Source organism: Squalius cephalus, assembly GCF_949319135.1.
Source record: "Squalius cephalus genome assembly, chromosome: 19".
Taxonomy (NCBI): Eukaryota; Metazoa; Chordata; class Actinopteri; order Cypriniformes; family Leuciscidae; genus Squalius; species Squalius cephalus.
This window is the reverse complement of record NC_137140.1, coordinates 26,694,143-26,711,689: the sequence shown is the minus strand read 5'-3', so window position 1 is coordinate 26,711,689 and position 17,547 is coordinate 26,694,143. Positions and strand designations below refer to the sequence as shown.

At 38.3% G+C, this 17,547-nt stretch overlaps 1 protein-coding gene across 3 annotated transcripts in view; it reads right to left on the bottom strand.

The window, feature by feature from the left end:
• Positions 1 to 434: 434 nt before the first annotated feature.
• Positions 435 to 17,547, bottom strand: part of ankfn1a (ankyrin repeat and fibronectin type III domain containing 1a) — a 79,334-nt gene continuing 62,221 nt past the window's right edge. For 2 of the 3 annotated variants that reach the window (XM_079852114.1, XM_079852115.1), the window contains 10 exons: positions 15,222 to 15,321; positions 13,963 to 14,095; positions 13,015 to 13,131; positions 12,265 to 12,480; positions 12,002 to 12,168; positions 9,928 to 10,069; positions 9,198 to 9,366; positions 8,329 to 8,495; positions 3,038 to 3,287; positions 435 to 1,659 (listed from right to left, as the gene is read on the bottom strand). In XM_079852114.1, coding sequence (XP_079708240.1) covers positions 896 to 1,659; positions 3,038 to 3,287; positions 8,329 to 8,495; positions 9,198 to 9,366; positions 9,928 to 10,069; positions 12,002 to 12,168; positions 12,265 to 12,480; positions 13,015 to 13,131; positions 13,963 to 14,095; positions 15,222 to 15,321 — 2,225 coding nt within the window. In that variant the 3' untranslated portion in view covers positions 435 to 895. The remainder of the gene's footprint in view (positions 1,660 to 3,037; positions 3,288 to 8,328; positions 8,496 to 9,197; positions 9,367 to 9,927; positions 10,070 to 12,001; positions 12,169 to 12,264; positions 12,481 to 13,014; positions 13,132 to 13,962; positions 14,096 to 15,221; positions 15,322 to 17,547) is intronic. The other variant, XM_079852116.1, reaches the window with a different exon arrangement.

The window sequence follows — 17,547 nt, the reverse complement described above, 5'->3', positions numbered from 1 at the left end:
GATTTATATCATATTTAAACCTTTCAAGACAATGCCAATAATAATATTGTGGGGTTGGTAAGATTTTTAAATGATTTTGAAAGAAGTCTCTTATGCTGCATCTACAAAATACAAAATAATTGTTCAATTTTAATATGTAATTATTCCTGTGAAGGCAACACTGAATTTTCAGCCTCATTACTCAAGATCCTTCAGAAATCATTCTAATATGCGGATTTGGTGCTCAAGAAACATTTCTTATTACTGTATCTATGTTGAAAACAGTTGTGCTGCTTAATGAATAAGCATTTATGGAATCTTTTGTAAAATTATAAACATATTTACTGTCACTTTTGATCAATTTAATGCATCGTTGCTGAATAAAAGTTGTTGTTTTTTTTACGGAAAGTTCATAATAAGAATAATTATATTTTATATTTCTTTATATATTTTCTACTTTAATCATAAAAGTTCTTAAATACACACTTCTTGTAGCTTCTAATAAAAAAAGCTGTAATATTACAAATATTTAGAGTCGTTTGGTTTTGTTCATAACTTCCAAGTTTTTGAAACCCCTGTGGTGAAAACGAATGGGAAAAATACACTCAGAACGAAGGCTGCTGAAAAAGTGTTGGACTCTATTGGCGGAGTTCATTTCAAGTTCTGAGGAAAAGCAGTGCTTTGTTTCACGTTGCATTGATAATCAACATTGTAACAGTCAGAGCCATGACTTATGAGTCCCGCAGAGTTGACCAGCAACTTCATCCTCTACAGAGAGGATGCAAGAATTGATTAGGCTAAGTGTTCACTCATTACAACTGAGAGCTGTTGTAAAGTGTGCGGTTGGAGAGGAAAGATGGAGTTTTGGAGCTTTTTGAGGCGACTGAAGTGTCGAGAAGACCATGCGTATATCGTCCTAAAGAGTGCTGCTGAGGACCTCCGACACTTGTTCATTCGTTAGCTCATCCGAATCCATGTCCAGAGCTTCTGCTGCGGTGCGGTATCCCGATCCGGTCTCTCCGGTGGACGCTCCTCTCGATCCCGTCTCCTCCTCCTCCCAATGTGGGGCATCTCTGCAGGGTGACGTCTTGCTGCAAGACTCCACAAAGATCCTGTGAACGTTGGGCTTAGACTCCCTGTAGGTCGCCCTGTACTCATCCAAACTGTAGGAGGTAGTGGGAGAGTGCGGTAGAGAGAGCGGCGTCTCCAGCGGCAGGTCAGTTTCGCTCTGTTTGGTGTAGATCCCTTCGGATAGCGAGGGAGTGTGGCTCTCGCTCTGTACGCGGAGCCAACGGTGCGGCCCGCCAAAATAACTCCTCTGAGGATGGCTTTTGGACAGCATCTTACGTTTCGTCGGTGGATCGGCCAGGAACTTGCAGCGGGATGGCTTGTCTGCGTTTTTCACGGAATAAGAGGAAAGCGACAGGTCCTCCATATCCTTGGTGCAGGATTCGGTCTCCAGGATGGACTTTGAGCAAGCGCTGTACTTGAGATCGTGCATCTGGAGCACATCGGGTGCGCTTCCGCTGAGGATGTGCACGGCCTGATGGGAGAGATCTTGGGCTGAGGAGTAAACTAAGTCCAGGTCACGAGGGCTCAGAGCGTCACTGGAGTCATAGTCACTGTCTGTGGGGAGAAAGACCTCCGAGCAGCCCTCTTCATCTGATCCCGGTTGGGACTCTGCAAACAAATGTGGGTTGATGATAATTATGGAAAGTGTATGGGGAATCAGACAAGCAAAAATACATTTTAATAATAAAATAAACATTTTAAAAGGATACGTCTGCCGAAAATCGGTCTGAAGTTCTGTCTGATTGGATGAACCACTTTCAAAGCCCTTTTTGAAATAGTCAATGTTTTTGAAATAAGTCTCTTGTGCTTTTTTCTGGATTTATTTGATCAAATACAGTAAAACTAGTAATATTGTAAAACATTATTTCAATTTAATAGAACTGTTTTATAATTTAATATATTTTAGTAATAGTGTGATAAAGCTGACTTTTTTGTGGCCAGCGTCATATGATTCCTCAGAAATCATTCTAATATGTTCATTTGGTGCTCGAGAAACTTTTATTATTATCAGTCCTAAAAATATTTCTTCTCATTAATATTTTTTGTGGAAACTTTTTTCAGGATTTCTCAAAAGAACAGAATTTATTTGTAAGTTTTTAAAAGCCTTTACTGCCACATTTGATCAATTTAATGGATACTTGCTGAAAACATTCTTATATTAAGCTACTGTATATTTATTATATAGATGACATCACATATACTGTTAAACATTATATAATGTAATAATGTTTTGGTAAAATAAAGTTACTATAAAGTGATATCTATGGTTTAAATTAAAGAAATAAACATAGGTTCTTTCTGAAAAATCATCGAAAATAATTATAATTTTATGTAGCATGTTGTTGAGTTCACATCCCATACACATAATGCAATAATCAAAAATCCTGAGAAATGTGGCATATAAAAGTTAGAAAATAAAAGTAAAAACACCCAGCAGACATGCATTGTGCATATTTATTGCACACATTTGACCACATAAAGTAATACTATTTTAATTGGCTTCTGCTTTTAATTGTACAAGTTTAATTACAAGGCATATTTTATCAGTATTGCATGGTTTCTTAATTAAATTTGGCCTTAAATGATATCTGTGAATTATCTTAGATTGTTCTTACACAGACTGAAATCTAAAAGACCCTAAATGTCCAACAATCACAGGGTGCCAGTCACTCAAGTGCCTCCGATGAGTGCTTGTAAACTGCAATTTCATAAATGTCTTGAAAATTGGTGTCTTTTGTCAAAAATGTTTATGTCAAATCTTCCTTTTGTGCCAACCTGTAATGTCCTACAAACTACATGGCATCTCAAAGCTTTCAATATCGAAGAGTTGCATTAGATTCACTGATTTATTTCCTGGAAAAAGTATTCAAAAGACTGTCAACAAATGCAACAATCCCACTACTTACATGTGCAAAATCATTGCAAATACAATACATATTTGAATGTGACACAAACATGCAGTCAAGCACGACATATTTTTTTATACCTGGATGAATGGCAGCTATTGAAAAATAGCATTTACCAATTGTGGGCTTTCGTCTCCTCATTTCTGGAGAGGGCGAGGGAGTGGGCACGTATTCTGTGTTAGAGGACATGGAGTCATTCTTCTGGACAGGAGGCTCCACGCTGACGTCTACAAGCCAGGTGATAGGCAACCAACCGAGAGGCTGTTTATAGCGGGCGTACTGCAGGGCATTGGTGATCCAGCGAACGTCTCGCCACATCTCGTCCAATTGCTTCACACACAAAGAAAAAAAAACAAAGAGAGGTTGAGTGCGCTCTTATTTCATTGGCAATGCTGCCTGCATTTCAAGGTTAGCTTGAAAACTAAAGGGTGCTTTTTAAAAGCTGATTCGATAAAAATGCAAATCACAGCTTTCAGTGTGAGAAATGCGGTATTTTCCTCACATAAACGTCGCAAGAACTTTCCCCACAAACATCACAAAGCTTTTCAAAGCATTAAAGCGCATCACACAAAAGCTTCAAAAGGAGGCCACAGAAAACTCGCTGTGAAGTCTTGAAGGGGCATGACCGTGACTAATGTCATAATTTATTTTGTGTCATCTTCCTCTGTTCACCAATCACAGAACGTCAGAGCCGAATTGTACATATTGCTCCTATTTAGTGTGCAGGAGCGAAATGAGAGGTAAAATGTGTTTTCAATCAGAGCTGTTAACCTCCACGCAGTGAATCTTCACAACTACCACTTTCATATTTTCCATCCTCGAGACGTACTATAGCAATTGTATTTACAAGGAGCTTATTTCAAATTGGAAGGAAAAAGGCTGAGCAAAAATGCAGCAGAGTAGACGAAAAAAAAAAAATTGCAATCTGAGCTCTTTCTAGCAAATGCCATGAGAGATCCAGCTTATGGGAATGAGCCTTGACACCACAGGATGACTCCTTTGGAAAATATGCCGGGCTTCTAACGACAAAGAGGGGACTCCAGTATGACAAGGGCAATAATATGAGTCTATCGAAATAGACTACTTCAACTAATAAATGTTTGGCTGATGCTGTTGGCTGGGAAATATTGAAACAAATTAGGGGAAAATAAGAATAAATAAGCTGTGTGGCTTATATCACACCCAGTGCTCTATTATACCGGCTCTCAATCCAAAAATGAATCACTGGTCTGTTCTGATAGGGTCGTCGGCAGCAGGGAAAAATTATGTTACATGGAAATAATAAAATGCAACTGACCATATAATCATGCATATTTAGGATAGCAAAATGAATAGGCCTAGCCATTAAAAGGGATGAGAAAACGATTCTCATTTTATATGAGTCAAAAGCTGTGCAATCAAACTATTACAATATTAGATAGATCCAATACAGACAGGCTGCTTGAAAGCCCCTCACCCTGGTAAAGTTTAAACAAAAAACACAAAATAGAAGAAAACACGACATTAAACACAGATTTAGTTTCAAGGAGAGATTTCAAGGGCATTTTTTGTTCACTTGATACACAACTTTGGTACCCTTTTGGTTTAACACTTAGGCCTGGTTTCATAGACAGGGCTTAAATTAAGCCAGGAATAGACCTTAGTTCAACTGGGACAAGTATGTAGCTTTTATAAACGTGCCTTAAAAAACATTACTGGTGTGCATCTTAAAGGCACACTATGCAGTTTCCGTTTTTCTCAAACAGCGACCCCTAGAGTTGCTGTGGAGTACTTGTATTTAACGTTACTGTAGTAAATTCCACTCACGCAGAGCCGTCTCTGCACTCTTCCGACCGCGCTTTCTTCGTCGACTCTGCTTCACGTCTGAAATGCGTGCTAGTGTCTTCCATAGAGGCTGCTTCATATGTTGTTGACGTATGTGACGTTGTGCCGTAAAGCTAGTCGTGATTCTCGCGAGATTTGTTGGGGCGCCACCTCTCAAACCTGCATTGCTGGTTTTGCCAGCGGTCTTACTACGAGTTCGTTTACCATCGAAATGATTTCGAAGCTGCAATATTAAGGTACAAATCAAGTCAAGTCAAGTCAAGTCAAGTTTATTTATATAGCGCTTTTCACAATACAGATTGTATCAAAGCAGCTTCACAGTATTAAAATAATACATCAATGTTTGTTTCTAGTGGAAAACGTCCACGTTTGGTAATGCTGATCAATAGTATTGTTGATTGATTAATTAAATTAAATATCCCCAACTGAGCAAGCCAAAGGCAACAGTGGCAAGGAACCAAAAAAACTCCATCAGGTGACCTAATGGTGTCCTAAAACTCCATCAGGTGACCTGATGGAGAAAAAAAAAAAACCTTGGGAGAACCCAGGCTCAGTCGGGGGCCAGTTCTCCTCTGGCGTCTATGAACTAGAGGTCGGATTTAACTGTAAGATTAAAAGTATTATATGAATGCCTGGCTGAAGAGATGCGTCTTTAATCTAGTTTTAAACTGGGAGAGCGAGTCTAAGCAACGAACAGTATCTGGAAGACTATTCCAGAGTTTTGGAGCTAAATGTGAAAATGCTCTCCCTCCTTTGGTGGACCTAGATATCCTAGGTATGACCAAAAGCCTCGAATTTAGTGATCTTAAAGAGCGCGATGGATTATAGGGAAATCTATTCAAATCTTGAATAGTGTGCCTTTAAGACACAATGGCACTGACATATTTTAAGATCTCAAACAACTCAAACATGCATTTTAATCTGGGTCTGTGAAACCAGGGGTTACTGTCCACTGCAAAATCTTGGTCTTGAACTAAAACCATTTGAGAACTTCAACAGCCAAAAGGTTGCAAAATCTCTGTGAGTATTATCAGATGAACTATCAAAGCAGCAAATTTGAAAATCTGCCGAGTTAAAGCCAAACACTTGAGCCTACGAAGTAAATTTGAGCGTCACGCAAGCTCCATCTCAATGCCACATCTCGCCGCATGCATCTGAAACGCGTGTTTCGCGGTCTGTCCGTTAGCTCTTTGACAGGACCTCACAGCGATATAAACCTGCTCTCTCACACGAAAGCACTTTCCAGAGCCGTGCCACTTTGACAGACGTGGCCCTTTCTCGTTTGCCGCCTTCTGGAACATTAAGGTTTTCACGCTAATTGATGCCACATTGCTCAGCCACACACACAGTCATGCAGTCACACTCATTGATCGGTATTATTTTTTCCCCTCGTCGCTCTTAGGCGCTGTGTAATCTGTGGTCAGTGTGCCGCTTTTTTCCAGTGCCTCTTGGACCTGACATCACACAAACACTTGTGGTTTTGTGGTCAATCTCAATTAATAGTCCAGACCGGGGTGGCGGAGAGGGATTATTTCAGACCGGCACACTTAACACACGCCTCCCTTTCAAGTCGGATTGTGAGAGAGTCTGCTGAGCTGTTATTGAAATTTCGACACAAGAAAAACAACTTGTTTTACAGTTTATACGTCTAGTAGTTATGCTTTATGACATCAATAAACTATCCTAATTGGATTATTAGTTTAAATTGTTTTTGTAGTTTGATGTTTCCAACACTCCCAAGCGGTTGGGAATAAACATGATTCTCAGGACTGAAACATGCATGACGTATTGCTAAAAGTTGTAATTTGTACAACACAAATGTGGCTAATAAAAAGGAATGAAGCAGTAAAGAATGATTTCAGGTAGTGTACAAACACTAAATAGCAAAAAACACCATAGCACTATCTTAAACACCTGTTTGTTACTATATGCTGCAAAATTGTTCTGGCCCATTAATCATTGCGTGCACTGACAAAAGGCGGAATCTGAATCCCTGAAATTACCACATACAACACCATTCAAAAGTTTGTGTTCAGTAAAATCCTTAAAAAATATTAAGCAGCACAGCTGTTTTTAACATTGATAATAATAAGAAATGTTACTTGTGCACCGAAGGATCATGTGACACTAAAGACTGGAGTAATGATGCTGAAAATTTTGCTTTGATGCAGGAATAAATTACATTTTAAAATATATTAAAACAGAACTCAGTTAAGTTTAAATTTTAATAAACTCCCAATTTGACTGCATTTTCACAATTGGACTAGTGTATTTCATGTTTCTTTCTTCGAGGTGATTTTTCAGTGACTGGTGAACAAGTGAAAGAATAGTATTTTTGGTAAAAGCCCAATGTTCTCAAAGACCAAAAACACTGTTAGCTTGGCAATGGATGAAGATGCAAAATGCCTGCAGAGCAACAAATTATTTAAATTGAGAGGAAATCGATTTGTTGTAATGGATTTGCAAATGGAGATTCACAATGGAGATTCACTAGCAAAAAGTCCTGTACTAACATTATAGCTCCAAGATGTACATCAGACTGTACTAAACACAAAATAATACAGATAATATAAAATAGCTATTTGAGATGCAGCTTACAAAAAGCTTAAAGTGAAGAAATAAGCAGAAAATGCTACATGGTAGAAGCTTGCATAAGTATATACTTAAACATCCCCCCCCCCCCAAAAAAGATTGTTATATTTTTAAAAGAATTTGATTATGGTGACAAATATTTTTTTAGTTATATTTATGAGCCCATGCCTTTATACACTACTATAAAAGCTACTACAATACAGCTACTACAAAAAACATATATTTTTGTAAAAAAAAAAGAAAAGAAACAATACAATAAGTTATGTTGCTCCATCAGTATTTAATATAACACTGAATAATGTTATGTAAAAATATATTATAATTTATAAAGATGACTCTTTTTTCATATATATATTTGGGACAAGCAAGGAAAAACGAAAAGAGCAAGTATATTCTTCAATGTCATCCAAAAAGATACTGCTATATCAAAAGAATTTACAGATGGTGACAATTTAATTTTTTTTTATTTATTTATTATTATATATTTTTTGTTATATTATATATTATTATATTATATTATTTATTTTATTTTATTATATCATATTACTTTATAATTTGTATAAAAATAAACGGTAAAAAAAAACTTGAAGCTGAATGATATTGTTTAAAAATATGTTTTATAAAACAAAAAGTACCAGAACAAGTATTTACTTAAATGTTAATCAAAACTATTCTGCTATATCAAAAGCATTTGCACAAGGTGAACAATTATTTTATTGTTTAAATTATATTTACCGGTATGTGTCAAGGCCTTTAAACTAGACTTTATAATTTTTGTAAAAAATAAATAAATAAATAAATAAATAAAAGGAAACTTGTTTAAAAAAATTGCTCCGATATTCAATATAATACTAAATTATATTATGTAAAAATATATAATAACTTACAAAGATAAATCTTCATCATATACTTTGGGAGGATTTTTTTTCACAGAGGAGCACCCTCTGCCTCATACCTGAATGTAGTCCAATATGTGCTGTTGTCTCTGTTTGGCTGTGGACACCTCTGAGTCAGTGATGGCCTCTCTAAAAGCCTGCTGGGTAATTAGAGCGTCCAGGTCCAGCACCGAGGACAGCCGGCAATAAAGACTGATAAATTTCTCCTTATATGAGTAGAAGTGAACTGCACAGGGAGACAAAATAAAAAACAATAATACTGTAGTTAGTAATTGACACTGTCTTATATGGGCAACAGTAGTGAGATGTTATTGCATTTCTGAAATTGACTTCCCAGGGTGGTGTGCTGTGTGAAATCGAGACCCTAGGAAGGTTATCATTAATGTCCCAAAAACACTGACGAATCTTTTTAAAAGACGCTTTTGTAATGGAAATCTGTGGGAGGTTTACAAGTGTATGGTGTTTGGGCTGAAACTACCTCACAGTATAACGTTTAAAAAGTTGTTTGAAACTCTCCCCACAACAGCAGCTGAATAAGCTACTAAGTGTTCTAACTGGCACGGCTGCTAAGAATACAAGCACACGATTTGCCTTCTCGTCTGAAAACAAACCCTGCTATTTCAATGAAAATGATCTGCCATTCTTTAAAACACATTTTATTGGATTATAATATTGATTACTTGTTTAACCTTTCCTTATTTTACACAGTCTGGGCTCGGCGAGGGGGGTGGGTGGCTGTTTGGCTAGCCGTGGTGCGCACCACCACCCCGCTGGTGTCTGCATGTGTGTGTGTGTGTGTGTGTGTGTCTGCTTGATTTACTAGAGGTCCTAAGGGAGTGTGACTGGGGGCAGAGGGGGGAGGAATCTGTGGATTTTTATAAGGCCAACTGAGCTAATATTGTAGGGGTTGAAACAGAAGCCAGTGTACCGAGCTCAAACATTTGAAGAGGGAGGTTGAGGAACCCCGAGTGTGGTGTGTAGGGGTTGGTCTGTCCCGGGGCAGAGCAAACGTCGTCTGAGGCGGGCAGCAGCAGAAGAAAGGACACATTGTGACCCAGCTCCAGCACCTCGTGTGTGTAGAGACGGAAGTGCTTGGCCTGTGTGGGACACACAGACACACACACAGACTTTAACCCACGGTAAAGTAACAATGTTGTTACAATGTAACAAAGGGTAAGTAGAAATATCCCAAAACTCTATGTATAACTGTAAAGTAATACAGACAAAAATAATATCTACAGTATATCTATCTATCTATCTATCTATCCATCCATCCATCCATCCATCCATCCATCCATCCATCCATCCATCCATCCATCCATCCATCCATCCATCCATCCATCCATCCATCCATCCATCCATCCATCCATCCATCCATCCATCCATCCATCCATCCATCCATCCATCCATCCATCCATCCATAAATGCTGCAACAGATCCCAAAGTATTCAAACTACCCAAGGTTTATATAAGCTTCAAATGTAATGCTCTCTTTTCAGCCCATGAAACAGCCCATGTTTTCAAATTAAACGTCCAAAAAAATGATTTAAGCTATTTTAATCATTTTAAAATGAAAGTATATTAACAAACTTTAGTTTTTTAATTATTGTGAAGCTTAACACCCAGTTACCACAGAGTTGTTCTGCAGACTGCAGTACCTGGTGGAGAGGTAGATTGATATGGTGCAGCAGACTCTTAATGGCCGTCTGGAGCTCAGAGAAGAGGAGGCAGTCTGTAGCCTGATCTGCTCTTTCCACCTCCACTGGGCCAGACAGTGACTGCAGCCATTCCCACTCATCCCTGGGTGGGAAGAGACAGCGTTTAGTCAACATACACAGCTCTATATTACGGTTTCCAGAAGTGCCATCGACAGAGTGGTTTCCAAAGGCTAGTGGGATGGCATGTTAGGTTTAATATTGAGAGTTAGATTTGGTGAGATGTTTTCGACCAACCACTAAAAACCCTTCATTTTAATCTGAAAATTCTACACTAAGAAAAGCTAAGTTGTTAAATGTCCAATAATAATAGAAAAGTGACAGCTCTTATGTATTTTTGAAATTGTGATAATTTTGGCAAATAGATTTTTACAATGAGGCCAAATTCATTTAACTTTCTCTACATTTCACAAAAACTGTAAGAAGATGAAAAGCATCAGCTTATGGTACGCGGGTAAGATGACGGGGCAAAATAGAGCATTTTGGTTTTAGCCTCAAGGACACCCTCAAGGCTAGTGTCTAGGGGGTAGTAGGATGGTGGAAAAAAGGAGAATTTCTTTGCTCCAGAGGTTTTCCTCGAGCCGTGAGTAGGCATCATCATGTGTGAACCTCCCACTGACTTCCACAGTCCGGCCCCGTAGTAAATTTAGTTTTACTACCACACAGAGCTGCAGGATAATACTCTCCCTGTCTCTAGCTACCTACCAAGGTCAACACCATGACCCGAGATGAAAATAAATAAATAGCTCCTTTACCGAACAAAAACAAATAGCAGTTTTGTTTTGACTGTAAAAAATGGTGGTGTCAAGAAACTATGTAAGCCTGTGGTGAAGGGGAGCCTGACACGGAGTTCAGGCATATTTCAATCTTCTCAGGTACACTTACTCTGGAGAGCTCGTATTTGCTTCACCAGTGCGAAATATTAGCTTGTTTCGGTGATATAAAAGGTAAGTCTATATCAATGACATTCATTAGATTGCATGAGAGGCTTTCATAATGAGTCAAAATGTACATATATTTGCTGGTATTATAGGTAAAATCGATAGATTAATAAAAAAGAAGAAAATCATTATACGCTTTTATTACAGGCTTTGAATACATGCTTTAATAATACCGTCTCTGTTCAATGCTTTCAAGACCTAGGGTCTTTGTTCTTCAATATTTTTGAGATGAAAAAAAAAAAAAAAGACTTTAAAGATTTAAAAACACAAAGAAAAAAAGGCTCCTGAGAACTGCTGTGTGAACTGCAAAATGCAGGATGAGTTGAGGAAAAGATATGCTAAAACACATTCACATTCTTTCACTATATTAGTATAATATTCAGAATATTCAATTTTCCCTAAAGCAAGACCAATAAACTCTCTCATTTGTTGTGTTGCATATCATGCAGAGTCTTTCTTTTAAATTGCACAAATTTGCATTTTTCAACTAAACAACCCAAATCATTTCCCCAAAACTTCGTGGGAGTAGCTCATGACAATAGGCATTATGTTGAAGGTCACATGAATAAACAAGAAAACAGGTCTCATCACATCCACTTGTCCGAGAAAGTGTTGACAGCAGTATGAATTGATGGCGACATCTATGGACTTTTAAGGTAATCAGCTAACCTAGCAAGTTATTTTTATTGTTGGCGGGTTACTCAATTTTAATATCCAAATGTTAGTGTGAACAAAAAAAACTTTTAGATATCAATCTGCAAATGCGATGGACATCGGTAATGCTCATCTTTGGTAGCTCCATTGAAGACATCTTGAGTAAAACAGCTCTTTATTTAACAAAACATATACAAAAGACCTGAACCGGAAGCGATGGAACCTGTTTTACAGAATAGTTTGTTGTGCATAACCCCTATAACAACAACATGAACATGCACTCTGAATGGGTACACCAAATTTTAACAAACCAAAAAAGTGACATAATCTGGTCCATGACCAAAAATGAATTTGAAACCTCAGATTTACAGAGAAAAAAAGCAAATAATAGATGTAATAATAAGTGTAAGTCAATAACTAACCTTGACACATTCCAGTTGTCTCGTATCTTGGTGTGACAGAGCATGTTGGGCATACGATGAGGAACCAGAACTTTGATCTGATCCACAGAGCTGCTGAGCTTTAGGTAACCCAGATAAAATCCAGAGGACAGCCGGTGCTGACTCCGTCTCTGATAGGCCAGAATGTCCTATAATCAAAATAACAGTTTAAATTAGATTCTTTTTCTGAAGATTTGAGATAGGCTATCATTAATGTATGTAGGACAAGACAGAGCTGTGTTCACCTGTATGGTTATGAGGAGGATGTCCAGGGCATATGGCTCCTCAGGGGTAGACAGAGACTTCCTCTGACTCTGAAGTTTGGATACCTGCATCCATTTCCCATTGAAAAAGGAATAGAAACTATCCACCTCTCTTACAGTCACAAGCAGCACATTCCCATGACGATCTTTAATCGGCTCATAGTGGACTCGGCCCAAGTTGTGAGTGCCCAGAAGATTCTGTTTGGAGAAGAATAGAGGAATAGACATGAAGTGAAAAGGACGTTTGTTCTCCAGAATTCTTATTTAACCCTCTGATGCTGTGTACATGGTGTCCGCTACAAAACAAATGTTAAAAAATGTTTTTAATAATTTAGGGTGTGATGTTACATCGAAACCACCATGGAGAGTTTACTCATAATGATATATGTCTGCCCTCTTTATATGTCATTATGCTTTTGGTTTATGTCAATAGAAATTTAAAATGCCTGACAAAAAGGACAAATCACCAAGGATTTATGAATGTATCACTGGACCAATGTGTAATTCTCTCAAAATTGGAAAGAAAATAAAATCACACTTTTGTAATAAATAAATCGGTTACGTAGAGCACGTTGGCCAAAATAATTGTTATGCAATATAAAATATGCTCAAACAGAAACACAGACACATACTCTGCTCAGAATCCTTCATAAGGGATTATCCCACTCAATTTCAATTTCAATCCCATTATAGTAATAAATTGTTAGCAAGGCTCATCACGGGCTGGCAAACCTGCAGTTGGCCCGCGGCCGTCAGCATCTTCTGTCTGGACTGCAGAGTGGAAGAGGAAGAGGTGGAGACTGCCAGGCTCTGTCTCAGCCACCGGATGTCCTCCCACATGCAGGACAGCTGCAAAATAAACACATGCACACTTGTGAAGTTGGAGGAAGCAATTTACTTAATTCCTCGACATCATTCAAAGTCTGTGCATCAATGCCAGAGTGCTTTGTTTTCAGTGATGAAACAATCCCTACTGGGCTAGTTATAGGTGTCTCAGTTGACTACTTATTTGACCATGTGGAACAGAAAGCGCAGCAGACAATATGCACTCCATAATAAGGCGTTTAAAATGAAAAGTCTCTCATAGAAGGGACCATCTATGTGCCTGCCTGTTTATGTGACTGTTTAACCTTCAAACTATTTTAAACTTTGAGACAAGGTTTTATCAAGCCAACATCAAAATTTTCCTTGACAAACCTTCATTTTCTACTTGCATATTAGGAGACAAGTTGTAAAATAAACATTTGGATGTGGACATGAGCGCTTAAAAAGCTGCGAGGCTCGTTTCATGAGTATAACTTTACCTCCAATCTCACCATAAAATCTAGAAGTATTTGGCCATCAAACAAAGAGCTATATTCTGCTAAGACTGTCTCTGCTTCTTGCATCACACCACTTTAGCCTTGTAATGATGGGCTAATTACAAACGCGCGGTCTAACGTCAAAAATGTGGTGACTGTTCACTTTGACAGAATATATTTAGGACGCTAAGCTGACCGCAGGCTGCATTTGGAAGAAACCAACAAAAATATTGACGCTTGTCAAAGAGATGTGTTACGAAAACATCGAAAATGTATGTTTCAGTTCAGCGTTAATAAAACGCACGTTACTTTAGTGCAGTATCTCCGTGCTGACCTCTCCACTGCTTAATGTCGCGGTTGACTGTATGTTTTTGCATACCTTGGTGAACCACAGAAAGTCCTGCATGAGGGAGCTGCTGTATGAGTCGTCCACCTCCACTATGGGGATCTGATCCTCATTAGTCACTAGCAGACTGTCCTTATGGTAAAATACTGATGCTATATAAACTCCCCTGAAAAGGAAAAAAAAAAGCCAAGAGAACCTATTCAGAACAAGACGAGTTCAGCATATTCAGCTATAATGTGAGTTCTATGATTCCTGGCACTTTCCAAGAATAGAGTCCAAAAAAATACAAAGTGAATACTTTTTTTATTTAAGTAAATAGTCAGTGACTCTTAACGTTTTAACTCTTAAAGCTACACTGTGTAATTTTTTAAGTTGATTCTTAGCAAAAAACACTTTGTTCTTTCAAAATGATATGTGCTCATTAATGTGTAATTACTTCTACCAACTAATCAAGTATTCGCGTAAGCGTAGAATCTGCCATTTAGAATACATACGAGCGAGTCGCTCGAATGGTGGCAGCCATGTTGCGCCTCCATCTTGAAAATACATTAGGCAAAGAGGGACATACCTGGAAATTTTTCATAATTTTTTTCATAATTTTTTATAATTTTTTAAAAGTTTTTACACTCAGTGGCACCGTGACGAATGCGAGGGGGAGATTAATCACGACTGCCGGCAGATTTGAAATAATACGGCCACCGTAGGAATGGGAGGGGCTAGAAAGTAATATTCAGTTGGTAGTCATAAACAATTTCACCGCTAGATGGGAGAAAATCCTACACAGTTAAGCTTTAAGTGAGATTCTTAACGTTTAGATAATATTGATCGTCAACCTCGTCGGGGGCAAACAAAACATTACACTTATATTTTACATTTATTAATTTAGCAGACACTTTTATCCAAAGCCACATACAAATTAACACTACAATAAAGCAATATTATAGTACAATATTATTATTATTATAAGTTTGCTTAAGTTAACAATTAAAATGTTTTTTACAATTAAATATCTCAGTTAATTATAAAGAAACTATAATTATAAGTGCATTATAAACAGTTAATTAAACATCAAGACCTCTGAGGTGGAACAGACCAAATCACACCATTTTAAGGGTGAGGATACAGACATTTGATATGCGTAAAACTACTTTCATGCACATATCTACAGTAACAACACAATGATACAACAGTAACCATTTATGTCTCTAATGCTGTAATAAAACTAATGAGATACCAATGTGTAACCTATTTGTGGAAAGTGCCACTTATTTTCTGCAATATGCTCATACTACCTTTTGAGAGTCTTGACAAATTTATTAGAGGAGTGAAAAAGGTGTTTCAGGCTCCGGGACACTGACTGCTTTCGACTTGGATTCGGCAACTTTGATGTGTCTGGGGGGGTAAAAAAAACCCAGTAAACAAATGGAGTCAAGATAAACATACAGGTGAAAACAACAAAATACCCAGACCTGGTAGATCAACATGGGAGTCTGAAGATAGTTTGAGAGACAAACAATGGAAAAACGGTGTGAATAATCATCATGTTTATGTGCAAGTTACCCTATTGAAAGACTGTGGGTTCTTGGATTCATTCTGGCTTCCTTAAGATCAACTAGTCGTTTATAAAATCCAATGATTAATTGAGTATGAACTATGTATTTTTGGTCATCCTTTTGGATATTTACATTTCAGAATTGCTGGAAAACACTCAGAGCCTTAGGGTTTTCAACAAGACACAAAAGTATCAAACATTGAAAAGAGCAAAATGAAAACCAAGATGGAATAAACTTGGGGAACTTCGAAGACAGACAGCGTGAAAGAGCCTCAGGGGTGTAAGATAGGGATTGGGGGAGTCAGGCCACCGACAAACCGGTTATCTGGAACATTTCAGCTGCGTATCTCCCGCTTCAAGCGCAGCCATATCAGCCCACATTTCAGCGATGCCAATCTTCAGACGTCCCTGTTTTCATGAAATTAAGCGTCACGTAATTGGCCCCCGTGTAAACAGCAGGGCAGACGGAACAATCCATTTGGCTGAGAAGCTGTTTACAACGTGAAAGTGGCCGTCAAAGCGAGCGAGTCACCGTGAGAGCAATCACGCTAGCCCTAGTCTCTGTGTCTCCATCGGAGGGGCATGAAAGGGAGGTAGGAAGGCAGATTTTCCATTTGAAAATCACTATCAAACCCCTAAAGGAAAAATGTGTCTTACAAGTCCCATAAGGAGATTAACCCTTGTCCCCTTTGACCCTACAGTGGCGACTGTTAACAGTACGTGATTAAATGCGCACACTGATTGTTTCCTGCTTGGCAAGATATCTACATAACGTAACCTCACAACCGCAATGCGTCTTACTGGAATCTCAGGACAATTACGTTCCAACTGAAAAAGAGTCAAATTTGATTACATTCATTGGAATATCTCCACCAGACTCCAAGGTTTGGATGTCAAACACAATTTTTCTATCACAACAAGTTGGAGTGAGAACAAAATTATCCACTTTTGGAAACACATTCAATCCGTTTTAACATTTCTTATGAGAAGTTCAGCGGCAGTTCCAGTCTCCGCAAATAGAGCCAGCGCTGCCATCGCACGTGTTGATAAGTTGAGCGCAGAATTCGTATTTATTTCTCCCTCAGAAGGTTAACTGGCTTTGACAAGCAGATTATAAGACATGAGTGCATTGGCCTCCTGTGCCGCCAAACTGTCACACTAAATAAATAAAGAAATGCCTTTACATTTATGAAAGCAAAAAAAAAAAAAAAAAAAAAAAAAAAAACGGATCACCTTTGATTAATGACTTGGCAATAAATCTGACTACCGCACAGTGAGTGCAACCATGAAATGAGGTGAGTGAGAGTTGGAGAGACGGCGAGCTCTGGTAGCATTCTTCATTTTCTAACTAATTTAGCGGGGGTCAACGGACCCTTTTCAACATACGAGAGCGAGCGGGATCATCCATAACGTTTGTGGCCAGACTTTCCAGGCCCTCGCTGACAGAAAGCGCTTACATAGCCGCGACGGAGTGCGGAGGTTTGCGTGTGAGCGATCGTGTTGTGCGTGTGGGTGTTGCTGTGTCTCATGCAGGAACACTGGGAGCTGTGTGCACGACGCACACACACACACACACCCCTCGGCTTGAGAGCAACCTCTCAGCTCCACATATACACATCATAAATTAAGATAACCTCTGTTTAAACGAGCTGCATTTTTTTTGCGGAGCGGTTTTTATAGTAGTGTCATTGTACCGGTGCTGATTAATTTTGCAGATTTATTTTCGAACACCGTCGCTCCAAAAATAACCTGGGTAAATACATTGCCCCTGCCAGCATGTGTGCTTATCGGGACATATAATGCACACACATACTGCAAAAAAAATAAAATAAAAAATAAAATTAATAATCAGTCTTTTTGTCTTGTTTGCCAGTAATTATACATATACAACTATAAATATTCTTAAGTGATTAATTCTCTTATTTTTTTGCATTTCATTTCTGCCCCAGCTTGTGCATTAACGTTATAAACGTATTATTGTGAACTACAAATATTGTTGGCTCTTAAGATAAACTGTTACATTCCTCATTTATAGGTAGGGTAGGCAATGTTTTTCATAAACACTT